At 43.7% G+C, this 19221-nt stretch overlaps 1 protein-coding gene across 2 annotated transcripts in view; it reads right to left on the bottom strand.

Moving 5' to 3' along the window:
* Positions 1–19221, bottom strand: part of DPP9 (dipeptidyl peptidase 9) — a 1882741-nt gene that overhangs the window by 1644072 nt on the left and 219448 nt on the right. For both annotated transcript variants that reach the window (XM_044053788.1, XM_044053789.1), the window contains exon 5: positions 9974–10147. In XM_044053788.1, the coding sequence (XP_043909723.1) occupies positions 9974–10147 (174 nt within the window). The remainder of the gene's footprint in view (positions 1–9973; positions 10148–19221) is intronic.

Below are 19221 nucleotides of genomic sequence, written 5' to 3'. Positions count from 1 at the left end.
GTCCTTATCCTTGTGTTTTTTTATGTATGCCAGTCGTCGGCTGCTCCGACGGCATGATATAATTAAATTTCCTACCAAAGTAATGCCGTGCAAAGTCAAAACTGCGTTTGATAGTTCGTTTATTAAACCTAGCACAAAACAGACAACCTGTGACGTCGTGGTCAGGGCCTAGGCAAGGAATACAATAGGAATGGAAGTCCTTATGAGGTATTTGCTTCCCACAAGAAATGCAATTAACTTTTTCAGACATCGGACTGAGGCAAGAAAATGTTTCCCAATGGGGTACTTAGCTTTATTGAAGACTTCGGACTGAAATTCGAATTGAAAATCTCAGGTGTCTGCCGACCAGCACTTGCTAACTGCTTCTGCTTCGGGCACCGCGCGGCAAGAAAGACTGAAGATAATGGCGTCGGATGCCTCATACCCCTGGCGCACTGACAAAGGAAGAAATGACAGCAACCGACACCAGACCAAGACTTTGGAATTCAGGCAGACTGCGGGACCGCCTGACGGCAGGTTAACCCAAGTGTGATGACTGCAACAGGGTAACACGATGCTCATCATCCAGGGAATGCTTTCTCCCATCTTTCTAATCAGATTTCTTGGCGATTCGAACCCTAAATGATGGTGAAGACCTGGAAGGGAGCAAACCTCTTGGCACTAATTTATTTTTCCTGTCAAAGCTTTAGTGTTAAAGGCTTTGCAAATATCACAGCTCGAGTAGAGATGCACCAGGCCTAAACAATACACACATTTGGAACCCGCATACAAAAATGATATTTTATGGCTACAGGCCATACATTTTTGTAAAACCTGTAGGCCTTTTAGAAATTTTTAAACATTACTCTAAAGAAAAAAGATAAGCAAGCTATTAAGCAGAGTTTTTTTTTTTTTGTAATCAGAAAGGAAAAGTGTGTGTGGGGGGGGGGGGGGGGGATTACCAACAATGGTAATTATAGTAGTACTAAAAAGTACAGGAAACAGGCGATACCAGCGATGGTAATTAAGACTGCACAATTAAGGGTAAAAAGGGAGGAAGCAGTATAAAAGTACAAGTTTTATAAAGAATTTAAGATATCAAGATAAATATTTGTGAAAAAAAGATTCTCTCGCACAAGGAAAAAAGTCTCTATACTCAGAGTATACGGTCACCACGTCCATACACTAAGGTGCCAAACGCGATCAGAGGTATGTTAGATCACTAGGGCATTGTGGGTAAGGGAAGAGCTAGAGAGTTTGTGTCCCAAAAGCTGGAAAAAACGGCCAAGTTAGATATGAACCCAAACAGCTGAGGAATTAATGAAAATGACCAGATAAAAAAAGTTTTGCTTCCCAATTCTCAGTGACCATCCTTGCTACTCTACTGGCCCATTTGTTCCCTTGGAAAGCAAAAGCCCATGGTCCATCTGCTCCCGGTAGGGGTAATAGTTAGATCATCCTGCTTGGATAAACTGTGGCAAGCTTTCTTCTGAAGTGCTGCCAGTCCCCTTTTATAAATGCTTATGATATCCCAAGGGATAACATGTAATGGACATAACTCAATAGCATGTCTCTCCTTCCTGAAAAAGACAGCCTTTTCCAACAGCCTACACCCTGTCCCATAAATACAGAAGAGCCTCAACTCCCAGTCTCCAAAGGTTTGAGCACAACTTGACTCCAGACATGTGCTCCTCAACCTTTCCATTGTTCAGTTATTCCTCCCTTTCCAGCCACCTCATCTTCTAGCACCTTGGACTCAAGTCAAACTTCAGATGTCTGGATCATAGACGTTTATCCCTCAACACAAAGGCAGTACAAAAAAACCTAAAAATACTGCGGGTATACCTTCCCTTTACAGCAAGGGCTTCTAGCCAAAGTCTGCCAACTGCTAACATTTTGCATCTGGTAAAAGTACGCCCAACTGTTCTTAAAGTCTGACCTGATTAGACACCCACTCGACGCTAGTTTCCTACTCAATGAATACACAAGGTAAGGATCCCTTATGATCACCATCTAGTACTCGAGCAAATACAGAACACTAGGATGTTACAAGTTGGGATGGAAAAGGAGAGGCTACATGCAATAAATTTATCATCGCAATGTGTTAACTAGGTGGGAGGACTGGTCAGCTGATCTTTTTGAGCCACGACTTACACCCAGGCACAACATCATCATACAGTACTAGTTCATGCTGTATGCACTTACAAAAAATGTAAGCAAATAGTAGTAAATTCAACAAAGGGCATACACGACTTACATTTGTTATGATCAGTTAGACCTGTAGATTTTAATCTTTATACCTGTAGTAGTACGCAGAAAATTATTCTTTCATTAGGTTAGAAAATTAACCATCATGTAGAAGCCTGCGTCCAAGTGTTTTCACAAATGCTCTACAATAACTATTTTACTACGGAAAACCCAGAAGTGCTTGTAGCAGAAATGATAGGATATAGTAAGAAAGAAAAAGGTAGAGACCATTTAGAAAGACAGAACAGAGTGGAAATGCCTGTGTAAGGTGGCAGAAAAGTGGGATAAGCACAAAAGCAGATGACTGGGGAGGAAGAACTACTGGCCAAGGCACAAAACTGCCCAGAAAAAAAATAGGTAGTATGACAGTAAAGTTGCGGGTATAAACAATGGCAGCTTGTATTACAACCAGTGAACTTGATAACGGAGTAGGAAATCAAGAAAACACAGAGTGAACTAGTGTTGAAAAAGAAAAGAAAAAAGCAAGCTACAAGAATGCGGTCAGATACAGGCCAAGTTTATTCCTAAACATTTGCTATCTAAACTTAAAATGAATCCTTGTCTCAGCCACTCACAAACCACACCATATAGAAACCAAACCACTCAGAAGCATGAAGAACCAAAGCAGGACTTCAAAAAGAATGCATAAAATATCACACCCAAGTCTTCAGAAAAGAAAGTGAAATCCAGTCATAACCAACCTGTGAATTCTAGAAACATTCAACATTTAAACCATGGCACCAACAGGAAATATAAATAAAATAGAAAAACAAAAATGTACACGCCAAACTCAAGTTCCCCCTCAAAAAAAAGTTACTCCGTTCATTTAGCACAAATAAACTCTACAAGTCACAATAAATCATATACTTCTACAGCAGTAACAGTATTTTGTCCCCCACCCTCACCTAACCTCAGTATTCATTATTAACCCGCAGCCTTCAGTAATACTATTTACTAAAAGTCTCTGCTGAACTGGAAACAGCAAGACAGACCCACCAGAGGGAAAAAACAGTCAATGGGCTGGAAAAAAGCATTTCCCATCTTTTCACTGAAGAAAACTATGACACGTTGTCAACTGCCATTCACTGCATTAGCCAACTGCATCATTACTAAGAACTCACTATAATTATAATGCAAACAACCACGTTTAGCCATTATAACCCAAAAGGACTCAACTGCATGTAACATGCCCCAAAACACTGTTAACCTCAAAGCACCAACATTTACACTTTTCCACCACCATTCAAGTGCAGCTGAATGCCTTTAGAAATTCAAATATCTACTAACACACACAATTCCAGCAAAAGGCATCAAATGTGGGTGTTCAATGCACCTTTTACAACTGCCAAAGCATGTCTAACACCATAACATGGAAATTAAGTATTTATATAACTGCAGTTTTTAGGGCATAATGGAAGAGCTGTAATACAAACATGTTGCAAGTCTTCAATAATGTGAAGTTATGAAACTCCACTAGATGTGAACAAGAGCTTCATTTACAGCTCAGACTTAAGTGGGTACTGGCTTGCGGTCAAATATCTTACATACAAATATTTCAAGCAGTGGCACTAATGCCCTCCTAGCCTGCCAATATACCAAATAGTATGGTTGTGTACACTTACCTAAAATGTAGATGTTTGAGTATATTCCCTGTTGCAGTCATTACATTGTGGTTATCTGCCTGCAGGTAGCCCTCAGCTGGCCTGAATACCAGAGTCTTGGATTCCTGCGTCAGACGCTCTCTTCTTCCATGACGTCAGGTCGTCAGGGGTATAAAACATGCAATCAACACCATTACATTAGTTTTTCTTGCCACAGATATCAGGTGCCCCCACAATGGGAAGCAATTATGTTACGGTACACCTCCATCAAAAAGCAAATACACCAGAAAGCTTAGATACACCAAACAAGAAGGAAAGGTAGAGCCAAGAGAAGTCAGGGGGCTGGAGGGAGGGTAACCAGGACTGCAATAGTGAATACACTCATCTGCATTTATGGTAAGTGTACATAACTGTACTAGGTTCTTCATGTTTCACTGTTGCAGTCATTACATTTGGGTTGATTCCCAACGGTAAGGAAGGCAGGAGGAAGTTGACAGCATTAGGAGCAACTATTAAGACCTGCAAGAATGCAGTGGCAAAACCATCTCTGGATTTAGAAAAAAATAGGCATGTGGTAATGCTTGGTGAAGGTATGTACAGAGCTCCAGGTAGCAGCTTCTAGGATGTCACTGGTAGGGACTCCTCTGAGAAAGGCTGTAGAGGTAGATGCAGCCCTGGTGGAATGGGATCTTATCCCCTGTGGGGAAGGTTTTCCATGGTGTTGATAGCAGAAAATTAATACAATGGGCTATCCATTTACCAATGATTTGCTTTGAAATGGCCTTCCCCTCTGCCCCTGCAGCAAAGTCAACTAGCAGCTGTTCAGATTTTCTGAGAGGATTAGTCCTGTCTAAATAAAATCTAAGTTGTCTGTGCACGTCCAAAGAGTGCAGTATTCTTTCTCCTTTTTGTGGATTCAGGAAAAGGGTAGGCAAATGAATAGACTGGTTTAGGGCCACACTAGACACCACCTTGGGCATAAAGGAAGGACTGGCCCTGAGGGAAACCCTGTCTGCATGGAAGATAATGAAGGGCTCCACTGCCATAAGGGCCTGTAATTCAGACACTCTTTTTTCTGAAGTGATCGCTAGCAGGAAGGCTGTTTTCCAAGAAAGGAATTTCAACTCTGCAGTAGCAGCTGGTTCAAATGGAGGGAGAGTGAGCTTTTCCAATACAAAGTTAAGGTCTCAGGCTGGAGTAAAGGCTCGCCTGGGGGTTCAAATTTTTGGCCCCTCTGAGGAACTGCTTTAGCAGGGGGTGAGACAAGAGGGGTGGTTCAGTATTATAATGTGCTGAAATGGCAGAGGCATGAATTTTAATTGACAAGAAGGCTAGGCCCTTGTGGAGCATTTCTGTTAAGTACTGAAGAATATGAGGTAAGCTGGACACCGCTGTGCCCATCCCAGAATATGGCTGCAGGAACAGTATCTTCTCCACTTTTCAGCATAGTATTTTCTAGTAATAGGCCTCCTTGCTTCCAGAATGAAATCTAGCACCTGCTTACTGAGGGATGCTATTGGAAAGCTCAAGAAGTCAGCCAGGCTGCAAGATTCAGGGTTTGTAGTGGAGGGTGCAGAATCTGGCCCGCACAAACGCTGGCGAGGCCAGTTTGGTGCAATCAGTATTGTCCTTAGCTTGTCCCGTTTATCCTTAGCAGATCTTTCAAGAGGAAAGGCAGAGAGGGAAAGGCATAAACAGAGAGGCTTTCGCAGGTAATGGACAGGGCATCCATTTTCCAAGCTTGACTGTGGGGAGTCCTTGTGCAAAATTGATCCAATTGGTAGTTCTGAGGGGAGGCAAACCGGTCTATCTCTGGAGTCACCCATTAGTTAAAGAGGTTGAATATTTTTGGTTCCAGTTTCCATTTGTGTGGGTCCATGACATTACTGCTTAGGTCATCTGCCACTGAATTTAGCTTGCCTGGCAGGAACTGAGCTTGTAGGTGAACTTGGTAGCTCAAGGCCGTGTTCCACAGAGGCATGGCTAGTCTGCAGAGAGGATACAAGTGGGTTCCCCCCTGCTTCTTTATCTTAACCAATAATTATCCTGGAAGGATTTGGTCTTTGAAGGCTATCAAGGAATTCTGTACAGCCAACATTTCTTTTTGGTTGATATGCAGGTGCATCTGACTCTGGTTCCATTCGCCCTGAATGCACTGCCCTGCCAAGTGAGCCCCCCATGCATAGTCTGATGCATCTCTTAGGGTTTGGGTGGCAGGGGGTAGAGTGAAAGGGAGCCCTTTGTTGTGGTAGCAGGCCTCTGCCAGCCAAAGGAACTCTGTCTTTATACAAAGAATGATAGGAATCATTGATTCCAGGTCCTTAGAATGTTGGCACCATAGGCTTTTTAGATACCATTGCAGTTTCCTCATATGCAGTCTTGCATATGGAATTAGTAGAATGCAAGAGGCCATGGACCCCAGGGCTTGCAGAATTTTCCTTGCAGATAGCTGGGTCTTTGTGGCCAGTAGTGTGAAGTAGGTTGTCAAACTTGTTTCTCCGGAGTGAGGGAAGTGGTGTTCAAGCTTGCTCCCAGGAATACAATCTGTTGACAGGGTACTAGGTCAGATTTTTTTTTCGTTTATGGTGTACCCCAGTGAGGTTAGAAGCTTCTTCACAAATGCCAGATGTTTTAATAGCAATTACTGGCTTTCTGCCTGACTCAGACAATCGTCCAGAAATGGGTATATTTGAACACTTCTCTGCCTGCAAAATGCAATGGCTGGAGCTAGACACTTTGTGAATACCCTGGGCGCAGTGGATAAGCCAAAGGGAAATGCAGAGAACTGATAGCACACAGAGCCTGGCCTGAAGCGTAGGCATTTCCTGCAAGATTCCCTTATTGGAAAATGCAGGTAAGCTTCCTTTAAGGTTGCCAACCAGGCATCTTTGCCTAGCATAGGAAGCAGCTGTTGAAGTGTTAGCATTTTGAATTTTGGGATTACCAAAAAGGTGTTTAGAACAGAGAGGTCCAGGATAAGATTCCCTGAGCTGCCTTTTCTGGGTACCAGGAAAAGTCTTGAATAAAAACCTTGCCCCCTTTCTTCTGCTGGGTCAGGCTGAATAGCCCTGATACTTAGATGAGAGAGAACCTGCTGGTGAGCCTCTGCCCAGTGATTTGGGGGTAGGTCTGGCCAACCGTTTCGGGTTGGTAGGGAGTGGAAGTGGAATTTGCATCTTGGAAAACTATATTTAAAACCCATTTGTCCTGGGTAATGAGTTCCCAGTTTTTGCATGCAGGGCGAGCTTTCCTACCAAGGAAGCAGGCAGTTGAGCAGGGCTTGGAAGGGTTAAGGTTAAGTCATTGTGACATTTTTGCACAGGGGGGTGTCTTACTACTTCCTACTTTGGAAGTGGGAGCCCCCCACTGCTCAGGCCTGTGCGCAGCCTGACACTGTAACCTAGGTGGTCTGCTGTTCCTGGGTTTGGACTGAAAAGGCCTGGAAGAGACTAGAAAGGACCAATTCTTTGAAGGCCAATTCCTATAAAATCTGGGAGGCTGTACTTGCAGGAAATTTAACAGTTTGCATAGATTTAGCTCTGTCCTCCATCTTTGAGGACGACTTCTGCTTTGTTGCCTAACAGGCGGTCTTGGTTTAAGGGAACATCCAGTAATTCAGCTTTAACATGATCTGGCAAGTTTTGCTCCGTAAGCCAAGCATGCCTTCTAAGTACAGACCCAGTGACAGCAACCCTGCAAGTTGCTTCTAAAGAATCAAAACCACATTGCAAAGTATGTTTACCAACTTGTTCAGCAGAATGTATTAAACCTGTAATTCTTTGTGTTCAGCAGTCAGGAATCAACATCATTTCCTGTAAGTAGTTCCATAATATGCTGCTGACACTAACATATCAAACTGGCAATTTAAAGCCCTAATGGCCAAAGTAGCATATCAGAAGGGGTACGATTTTTGGCAGCAGTAGCCTTAATGCCTTTTGAATCTTGGGAAATAGTCTCTGGATCCACAGTAGGATTCCTGAAGAGGAACTTGAGAGAAGAGTCAGGTACTCTAATACCGGTCAGGTTTTCTGGGAGCTGGAGGTAAAGTGTCTGTGGACAGACTAGATTCCAAGAAAGCCTCATCTACAATGTCCAGAACAGGACGGATAGCTAATGGCCTGTGCTGAGGAAGGAGTAAGAATTCCCTAAACCTCTTTTTGGAGTCAGAGTAATCCTGGCTCTCTCAGTGGAAATGCTCCCTAAGAGTGTGCAAGGTTTCACCCAAGAAAAATCTTCTGGAGGGGAAGCAGAGGGAATGAAATCCTCTGCATCAGAATCCTCATACGTAGATAAGGGCAAATCCTGGTAATCAGAAGAAACAAATATCAGAATCCTGATCAGAAGAAAAATCAGTTCTAGGTCTCAGAGGGGGAAGGCTGGCTTCCCCCAATTAAAGTAATAAGGTCTTCAGCCATTCTAAGCATTTGTTTTTTTAGGTATATGGATCTGACCATGTGGTTTGGACATCTGTTTTCTAGACGTGGGTCAAGTTTTAGGCCTGGATGAAGATGGCATTGGTTTAAAATGCAAGTCTGCAGGCCTGCATACACCCTCAGAAGCCAGTGCCTGCACAGCAGCTCCAGACCCATCCAAGGTAGAGACATCCACAGGTTCCATAGTCGAAGAAGCATCTTGCGGCATACCGAATGGGTCTCAGTAGAGGCCTGCAAATCTGAAGTAAAGGGTATCGGGGGCTGCGAAAGCACTAGAGTACCGGCAGATTGGCGACTAGCTTAACGGAAGTGTCGTCAGCAGTTTTGAACCTATGCGGTCCGTCTTTATCCTTATGTTTTTTTGGAATATCTGTAATTGGATGGCTTACTGAAGCCATTTCTGGATAGCTATATAGAGTACCAAAATAATTTGCTGCAAAAATAGACCGATGACTAATAGTTCAGGAGTTGAATAAGGCACAAAACCGACAGCGAGGGATGTCATGGTCTGGGCCTAGGCAAGGAATGCAGTACGAATTAAAATCTTTGAGGTATTTGCTTTCCACAGGTATGACAATTATTAACTTACTGACATCGGTTAAGAGCAAGGAAAAGGATACCCAATGGGGAATTAGCTTTTTTGAAGACTTTGGTTCTGCAACTCAAAAACGAAAATTTCAGGAGTCTGCTGACCTGCACTTGCGAACTGCTTCTGCTTCGGGCACCGTGCAGCAAGAAAGACTGATGTAATGGCGTCGGCTGCATGTTTCATACCCCTGACGTCAATGAAGAAGAGACAGCATCCGACGCAGGAATCCAAGACTCTGGTATTCAGGCTGGCTGAGGGCTACCTGCAGGCAGATAACCCAAATGTAATGACTGCAACAGTGAAACACGAAGAACATCAGCTGCTCCCATAAATGTCGAGGCTGTACTTTAAACTAGTGCTTGCTTTAATGTAATTTGATAGTCTGCTCCATGCATCAGCTACTCTGTCAGAGGACCATTAAATACACTTCATTCCTACAGAATCTTCTCAATAGATTGTCGGGCGAGTCTTTACTACTTTTTGATAGCCTTAAACATTTCCAGAGGTAGTGGTCTCAAAATGCCCTATTTACTTGAACAAGGTCTTCTCAAATATCTGAAGGAGACACTGTACAAGTTCAGATATTTTAGTCTTTCGTAATACTCAAATTTTCACAGCCACAAATGCCCTTGGTATATTTCCACTATACTTTTTCCAGGTTATTCAAGCTCATTTTCTTATAAGGTTTCCATATTGTTAGTCCATACTCCAAGTTGGGTTTAATGTAACAATGAATGTATAAAAATTTATAAAGTCTAGGAAATAAGAAATGATGCAATCTATAGTTCTATATCATTAACCAACTGGATATGACTAGAAACTCAAACTGGATCGACCTATATACCCAGGTCGTTAAATGAATCGACAGTTTCAAATCACTGTATGCTGCATTAAAAATTCACTTTTCAACTTGTGCCTTATAAAATATATTATGAAAGTCAGTTCTTCAAAGAAGCAGAGGCATATTTGTTTATAATGCCAGAATGCTTGTAAATGTACAAAACCACTTCAAAATAGCTTGCACTACACTAGCAAATCTAATGTTATGCAATAACTAGGCATATCAAAGTGTAATCCAACATTTAAGACTTCCTCGTTAAAGTACCATTAGTTCTGCAACTCACAATAAATCCATTTTGTCCTCCATCCCTGCAGAAGAACAGGCTGTTGCTGGCCTGGAAAAGGAAGAGTCCACTTTCTCTATGAAAGTCGTAAGAAGTAATTCCAAAGACACCAAGGCGTTTTCGTTCTCTAAGCAGTTCTTCCTCTCGAGAATACATACCATGCTGAGGTGTTGCCTGTATCAAGACAAACAAGAACATTAAAACAAATTGCTCTTTCTGTAACAGCTAATCCACTCAGTTGCAGTCTGCAAAGCACTAGCAGCACTGAATCAAGTGATACGAGTTGATTTGTTTTGGCAAGGAATGCTGTGGATCTGCCTAATACCCAAAATAACCACTGAAAACAATGCACATATACTGCCAACCCAGACATAACACTCAAATTTTTAAAGTAATTTTCTTGACTTCTACTAAACCCACATCAGCACCTAAATTAATGTAAGAGGTATACCAAGCAAACCATGATAACAAAAGGGAATTAAGCACTATATCTTACCCCTGTACAGCTAGTTCTAGCAAGATCATTCAAATTTTGTGGACACATGCACCCGCTGACAGTTTCATTTTCATCACTTTTAAGCTTTTTAAAGCAAAAGCACACCATTTTCTTACCAAATAGCAGCAAGCCAGAGGCAAGTTAAAAAAACATTTGCTCAATGAGATGCTTTCCAAACAAAAAGCTAATCTTCATGCCAACTTGTGCCTTTGCATGTGCTAGAGAGAATGAATAAACTCCTCCAAGAGGGAATTCATCAAATATTACATTCAGACTTGCTATGTATTTTCTGATTTCATATTTCATCCAAACATCCAACCCCCCACCCCACCCCCTACTGCAGACAACCCATACTACCCTTACTGAGTGATTTGTATCCCTCATCCAGGGTAAGCATAACATATGGTGAAATTAAATTATGTTATGACATACTATGTCTAAAGACAGTGCTCAGTACCTCAAAGTGGTTTAGCCCCACTTCACCAGATCCCATTTCAAACAATTCAAGATTAAAAAACATTTTCAGAGTACTGACAAGCCCTGAAACTGAAAAAGGGTGAGAAAAAAATACACATTGAGCCAACGAAAATGGCTGAAGCATTACAGTTTTTCTATACAGACTACACTCCCTAATTAGCATCAACCAAGGTTGTATCTCAGGGTTGGGGGTCAAAAACACATATAAAAAGAAGTTATGTACTCACCATAATGTTCCATGTGAGTTGTTTATTTCACCTTTATTCTCACTGATGGGTTTGCGACACGGCCAATAGTAAAGCTCAAGGTTTGCCAGTAGCGAGACCAAGCCCCTTATCCCACAATGCACTGCTGGAATCACCTCAGATCTCGTTTGCTGCAAGTATATATACCCTTTCATTTTTTTCTTTTTCTACAAGGAAGCACTTCCCAAAGGAAAGAAGTAGTACTGAATAACCAGGATGGTACTAGCCTCTAAGTCAACTGTCAGCCAGGAGGGGAAAGGAGGGAGGGACGTGAAAATAAAGGCGAGAAACAGCTCAAATGGAACGTTATGGTGAGTACGTAACTTCTTTATGTGAAGTTGTCTCACCATTTATTCTCACTGATGGGCAGCGTCCCTAGCACTCTCAATCTTGGCTGGCTCATGGAAGTACGTTTTTCAGTACCGTGGAACCAAAGGAAGACCTGTCTCTGGAAGCCTCATCTACTTTGTAATGCGTGACAAAGGTATGAGGCTTAGACCAAGTGGCTGCAGCACAAATATTGTTATGGGGCAATTTAGCTTGAAAGGCAGAAGACGTAGAAATTGCTCTGGTAGAATGAGCCTTAGGTTTGTGTGTCAATGGCATGTTTGCATTCGCATAAAAAAAGGATATACAATCTGATAACCACTTAGATAGGGTTGTTTTAGCCACTGGATTACCTTTTCTGGCCTCCGAAAAGGATATGAAAAGTTGATTTGATTTTCTATCAAGATAAAATCTGAGCTGTGTACAAGTTTCTGCAGCATGTATTCCAATTTGTTAGAGTGGTTGGGAAAAAAAGACTGGCAACTCAATGACCTGATTGATATTGGATTCAGAACAGATTTTAGGCAAAAAGGAGGGGTTTGTTCCGAGAGATACTCCATCAGCTTGGAAAATCATGTACGGAGGTCTGATAATTCTTGAAGTTCTGACACACTGCAGGCAGAAGTAACGGCTACTAGAAATATAGTCTTCCAGGACAAATATACGAGATTACAAGAAAATGCTGATTCGAAAGGGGGGGGGGTGGATTATTTGAGACTGCATAAAATTCAAATTCCATGGAGAAGGGATTTTGACAGGTCGTCTCATGTGAAATCCCTTTAAGAAAAGCCTTAAATAACTTACGGCTCATAACTTTTAAGCCATCAAATCCAAGGTGGAAATTTGATATGGCGACTAACTGGACTCTAACTGTGGCAGCTGCTGCTCCTTCCTTAAAAATCTTTGTCAAAAATTCTAAAATGGACGAGAGAGGAGCTCGGAAATGGTCGATTTTCTGTATACTGGCCTAAATTGAGAACCTGTTTCACTTACTGCGGTCTAGTTTCCTGGTGGATGGCTTGTGAGAAGACAAAAGGATTTGTCTTGCATCATCTGACAGTGAATGAAGCCTGGCAATTAGGGGAAGTGGATTAGCCAAGCTGTAAGCTTTAGGGACTGTAGTGAAGGATGGAGGTCCCCTGACTGGTGCGTCAGAAGGTCCGGAACTGGGTCCAGGATCCATGGATCCTCCAAGCAGATGACAGTGAAGGCAGGGGAACCAAATCTGTCAAGGCCAGTAGGGGGCTATGAGGAGAACTGTCCTTCCCAGCGATTTTGCTTTCTGTAAAACCTTGGGTATCAATGGAATAAGTGTCAATGCATATAGGAGACCCAGAGGCCAATCTTGTATGAGTTCATCTCTCGGGGAATGTCCTGGAGGTGGTATCAGGGCAAAATAGCTTCTGCATTTGGTACTGATGTGACGGGCAAAGAGGTTGCAGCAAGGCTGTCCCCATTTGCGGAAAATCAAATCAGCAACTCGTTGGTTGAGACCACTCGTAAGGCAACAGTATTGCCCTGCTCAGCTTGTCCACTATCATGTTGGATTTCCCCGGGATGTGCGTTGCTATCAGAAAACGGGACGACACAGCCCATTGCCATACCCTGAGGGCTTCTCGACAAAGGGGGCAAGACTTGGTCCCGCCTTGTTTGTTCAAGTATCAGACCACTGACATGTCCGTTTGAACTGCAACTGTTCCTAGAGGAAGAGAGTCCTGAAAGCACTGCAACACCAGATGTACCACTCTCTACTCCAGAACATTGATATGCAGATGTGATTCTTGATCCGTCCATGTGTTTTGGGCGGTCTTTCCCTGAAAATGCCCCCCACCCCATCAGGGAAGCGTCCGTGGTCACAGTTGCTACTGGGGGGGAGGGTGGACAAAGGGTCTTCAGATTCTGACATGGACACTTCAACCACCACCGAAGGCATCGCTTGCAAAAATCTGTGATGAGAATCATGTGGTGCATCGGTAGCTTTTGGTAAGTCCACTGAGCGAAGAGGAGCCATTGAAGGATTCGCATATGCATCCTTGCGAGTGGTATAGCCAGGATTGCTGCTGCCATCAAAACTAGCACCTTCAAGACCGCTGCTGCTGTAGCTTTGTTCTTTCACACTGGTGAGTTGATGTGCTGGAGAAATGAGACTTTCTTTTGGAAGACGTAGAGTGGTGGTTGAGGTATCCAACTCTGCTCCAATAAAAACGGTATGCTGCGATGGCGATAAGGCAGACTTTTCGAAGTTGCTTGTAATGCCTAATTGAAGGCATAGTGTCAGAGTATATTGTGTTGCCAGAGTCAATTGATGCCTGATGGTAGCGGTGAGGAGCCAATCATCTAGGTATGGAAATACCTGAAATCCTAGACGCCTCAGGTGAGCCGTGACCACCACCATGCATTTGGTGAACACTCTGGGGCTGTAGTGAGACCAAAAGGCAGGGCTCAAAACTGGTAATGATTGGCTCCCAGCTGGAAATGCAGGTGATCCCTGGAGTGTCTGTTTATGTGATAGTATGCGTCCTTGAAATCTATGGAGCACATCCAATCGCCTTTCCCTAGGAAGGGAAGAATGGACTGAAGCATGACCATTCGGAACTTCTTTCTTCACGAATTGGCTGAGTCTGCTGAGGTCCAAGATAGGTCTCCAGTCCCCTGCTTTCTTTGGTACCAAAAAGAATCTAGAGTAAGTTCCGAATCCAACTTGGACTGCTGGGACTGGTTGGATGACTCTTTCTAGCAATTTTTGGGCCTCTATGATTGCTTATTCCCAGAGACTGGGTGGAACATCTGGGATTCTGTTTACAGGAGTGAGAGGGAGAAGAGAACGGTATGAAATATCCTCTTGAAATGATGCTTTGTACCCATGTATCTGACGTTGGTTTAGCCAGGTTTCTGGGTACAAATACAAGTGACTCCCGACTGCCTCCAGAGCCGGACAGCCGGGCCTCCTTTCAGGAGCACTGGTAAGGCTGACCAGAGAACTGGCCTCAGTCACCCTGTTGCTGCGGACCCCCTCTGCCGCGCAGGTGGAGTCTTCCTTTATAACCCCCCTCCTCTGCCTCTAGAGGGGGTTTCTCCACATGTGTCCTGAAAGGCTACCTATGCTTTTCGGAACCACATTTTCCCACCCTTAGGGCCCTTGGGATAGGGCTGAGTAGGGATAGAAAAACGGACTCCAACAGCAGACGGGGTCTTGCTTTCCTGCTCACACCTGGTTAAAGTTTCCTTTACTTTAGGCCCAAACAGTGATGAGCCATCAAATGGGGGGGTTGATAAAGGAAGACTTAAAGGGCTCCGCAAAGGAACAGGCGCATCCAAGCTAGTCTCCGCAGAGCAATGCCTGAACTAGTAGCTCTACTCGAACCATCAGCTGCATAACATACGAGACGCATGGACGAGTTCATAACAGAGTTTATGGTAGCGAGCTGTGTGTTGATAGTCAGCAACCCCTGCAGCTACCGTACCCTGGAGAGTATGTTCTAGCTCTTTCAGGAGATCTCTGCAGTCTCATGAAATGGGTTACATAGTTCAGCGATGGCAGAGAAAAAGTCACTGAACTAAACATGCGTTTTCCATATCTATCCATGATCCTAGAACCTCTGTTAGGAGGATGGACAGATGCGGATGTTTCAGACACTTCTTTTTGGTGGCTGCAGCTACCACCATGGCAACAGGCACTCCTTTGGTCAAAAAGGCTTTGTCCACTAGGGCAGAGATGAACTTATTCGGCTTCTGAGGGTCAGGTTCCATGGCCTCTGGTGACTCCCATGCCTTACGAGAGATCAGCTCCATGAGCTCGTCGTAAGACAGACACCCAAGAAGAGGAAGGTTGAGACCCAAAAGCCTTCAAGAGCACTGACTCGTCCTCAGTAGGGTGTTTGGACTGCCAATCGCCACTCTGACTAAGGATCTCCAATATCTCTGCAAAGGAGATATCCTCTGAGGGGGATCGAAGGGACCCTTCTGACTCATCCAAGTCAGTGTCGGATGTCAAAGACTCCTGTGGGGAATCCAAGTACCTCCTCTTGCACAGTCTCTTCCTGGGTACCTCCTCAGTGGGGAGAACTGGGGAGGTCTCGGAAAAGCAGGGGACACCCTGTGGGGCTACTTGAGGCTCAGGGTCTCTACGCTTAGGGGGACCGGTAGACAGAAGCGGACACAGGAGCTTGAGGGGAGATGGATACCTGAACTGATGTCGATGTCTTGAGACTGGACTCTCCTCATGGCATCGAAAGCACCATGGCTCAGACGAGAAGGGGTAGACTGATCCGGAGGGACAGTCCAATCCTCCTGCAGCAAAACCATGGGCTCAGAGCCCGAGGTAGGAGCAGAGCTCAATCGAGCCGAAGCCCCGAGAGGAAGAGTCAGCACCGACAAATCGGTCCGATTATCCTCCCTGGACCCAACAGGAGAGTGTCTGCTCCTAGTGTCCTCGGTCAGCGCCGAGGACGTCAGAGTAGATGGAACCGATAACACCGGTGCGGGTCTCTGTTCCACAGGTTCAACAACTATCGATTCGGGCTCAGAGAGTCCAGTACAGCTCGCACAAGGAGTAGTCAAGTCTGGGTCAATGGTCCTTGGCTCTGAAGAAATGGTCAGGGCCAACAATTTTGCAAGTCCTGGTGCCCATAGAAGCATCTGCACTAGCCGATCCATATCCATATCAGAGAGGCTGACCGAAGACTTTGAGGAATGCACTGAAGGTGCTGACTGGAGCAGAGGAGATGAGGGAACCTCAGAGACCGGCTCCAAGACTGGGAGGACTGTGGAACCGATGACCCTGTACCCTCTGATCTTTTTGCCTTCTTGGTTAGTTTAGAATCTGAAGATTTAAAAGATTTTGAAGTGCTGGCACCTTCCTGGCTACCAAACGCCTCAGATAAATTATTCTGCAGCGACCCCCTATCAATGAGTTTTCTCCTTCTCTCAGAGAACCCTAGAGGAAAAAGAGAGTGGCAAATACTGCAAGAATCTTGGAGGTGTTTAACCCCCAGACAGTAAACAAATTGGACATGCCCGTCAGTGACAGACATTCTGTCCACAAGCTAGACATTTCTTAAACCCCGATATGGGGTGAGACTTTTCCCTCTCATCCGACATGTTAGAAACAGACATCACAAAATTAACCTGTAGAGGCTAAATACAGGACTAACTAGGCCCACACTAAAAAAAAAAAAAAAAAAAAAAAAAAATACTAAGAATAAAATTGTTAAAACTAACTAGGGCTAAGAAAAGGCCCAACACTAAGAAAACTCAGCCAACACTGGGCACTATCTACAATCTAACCTACTTAAAACTACATTAATTTAACGAAAAAACACACACACACTAAAGAATAATCAAAAAGGAGAATTTTTTAAAACTTGCGATTAGCAAAAAAATGTTCCGAGCTGACTGGATCACAGAAATCTCTGTCGCAGCAAACTAGATCGGAGGTAACTCCAGCAGTGCATTGCGGGATAAGGGGATTGGTCTCGAGCTACTGGCAAACCTTGAGCTTTGCTATCGGCTGTGTCTGAGCAGAGAATCGGCTCCAAACCCATCAGTGAGAATAAACAGCGAGATTTCACAACTTCACATTAATTGTTCTTCAGCTGTCTTTATTAGTATGAAATTTCACTGATACTCATTTTCTGGGCACCACAGGTAGAGGTGCGTCTAAAGTTACAAAAAAAAGGGCCACCTCCAGACTTAAGACAAGATAACAACCAGGACCTTGTCCACATCCAACATATTATAAAAACAACAAACCTTTACCAGATCAGGACCAATTACAAGAACCCCCACCCCAAGTCCCCATCAGCCCAAACCTCTTACCTAAAAAGAGTACAGAGTGCCTATGTATCCAGCAAAAACATTACCCTAAGAGATTTCAACTGGAAGACTTTTACATCAACAGTGTATGCCTAGAGACTTGTAAATTTCAGAAATGCAAGCTCCCTGGACCACTTAGTACACAAAACAGCCATGGGAGATAAAATACTGGAAATGATCCTTATCAATATGGGATAGCTCAGCTTCCTACCCATCAATTATAACCTTCTCCCTGGTCAAGTCAGGTCCACAAGTTGGTCACATTCACCTCAAGACTGAAGCATCCCCCAATACCTCACTATTCAGAAATTATGTAAAAGCTAATCTACAAAAACCGAGTAACGACCAAACTTTAAAAGCCCCTTCCACATTAACGATCTCACTGCTGCAGTCATTACATACAGGCACCCTTACTGTAAAGTTCTATGGACATGTAAATAGTTGCAGAGATGTACTTGCCACTCCTCCCATAAACAAACACTGGATTCAAAAACAAATCCCTATGGTAGAACCATAACAAACAGGCTCTTTAAGAAAAGAAAAAATGGAATTGTGTGAAGTACGTTACCAATAAGCCAAAACTGCTGTTGCTAAACTAAAGAAACTGAATCATGACCAAAATCAACTAAGGCCAGATATGAAGAGAAAACAGCCACCTGGGTGAAAGATGACCACAAAGCCCTTCTTTATGTTAGGAATTTCAGAAACAATGCTCAGCATTTAGAGAGCCAATAAGAAACACATACTCAGATCCATGGAAATTGCTTAATTTACTAGTGGGGAAATTCAGCTCCAAGCCCAACCTCCCCTACAAATATACTTTAATCAGTACCTACATTTACTTCCATTCCTCAAATATTCCAAGAATATGTTAAAGGTGCTATGGCAAAGAACACTGCACTTATACAGCCAGATAATATACAAAAGCTGCCTACTGGCTACCTGAAGTACGAATTGCCAGACCCCCTAAAGAAGCTATTTCAATTAGTCTCAAAACAGTCTACCGAATTAAGTGGACAGCAAGTCATTTTCTTGCACAAAGGTGGAGCTAAAAAGTACAGTTTTGTACCTACCATAAATGTAGATGTTCAAAGATCCACATTGCTGCAGTCCTGACACTTGGGTAGTCCGCTGTCCCAGTCGGCCCGAATACCAAAGTATAAGGCTGGCGTCAGTCAAGGCGCATTAGTCTGACGTCAGGACGTCAGGGTACAAATGCGCATGACCGACGCCATTTCCTCAGTCTTTTCTTGCCCCAGATGTCAGAAGACCCTAAAAAGATAAGGCCAAACCAAAAAACAACAACACACCAAACACCCCCTGTACCAAATATAAGTACAATATTTACAAAGTCAGAAAGGTACAATCCTACCCACACAACCACCCCTAAACACAGAGGGGAAGGAGGGAGGGTAAATTGGACTGCAGCAATGTGGATCTTGGAACATCTACATTTATGGTAGGTACAAAACTGTACTATGTTCTTCATCTCACATTGCTGCAGTCCTGACACTTGGGTAGAATCCCAAAGCAGAGGTAAGGGAGGATGGCAAATCACAAAGAAGCAGGAGCTGACAACATGCCCTGTAAAATAGCAGTGGCAAAACCAGCCCTAGATTTAGAGTAGAGAGGAAGGTGGTAATGCTTAGAGAAGGTATGCACTGAACTCCAAGTAGCTGCCTCCAAAATATCCTTAGTTGCCACCCCCCTTAGAAATGCTGTTGAAGTGGCAGTAGCCCTAGTGGAATGAGGCCTAATCCCAGCTGGAATCTCCTTGCCATGATGGGAGTAACAGAAAGTAATGCAAAACCCAATCCACTTAGAAATAGTTTGTTTTGACACAGGCTTACCCTGAGAACACAAAGCAAAAGAAACAAACAACTGCTGAG

Source organism: Protopterus annectens, chromosome 13.part0, assembly GCF_019279795.1.
Source record: "Protopterus annectens isolate FY-2018-M chromosome 13.part0, PAN1.0, whole genome shotgun sequence".
Classification (NCBI taxonomy): Eukaryota; Metazoa; Chordata; order Ceratodontiformes; family Protopteridae; genus Protopterus; species Protopterus annectens.
Note: the sequence above shows the minus strand (reverse complement) of the source record. Positions and strands in the feature narration are given on the sequence as shown.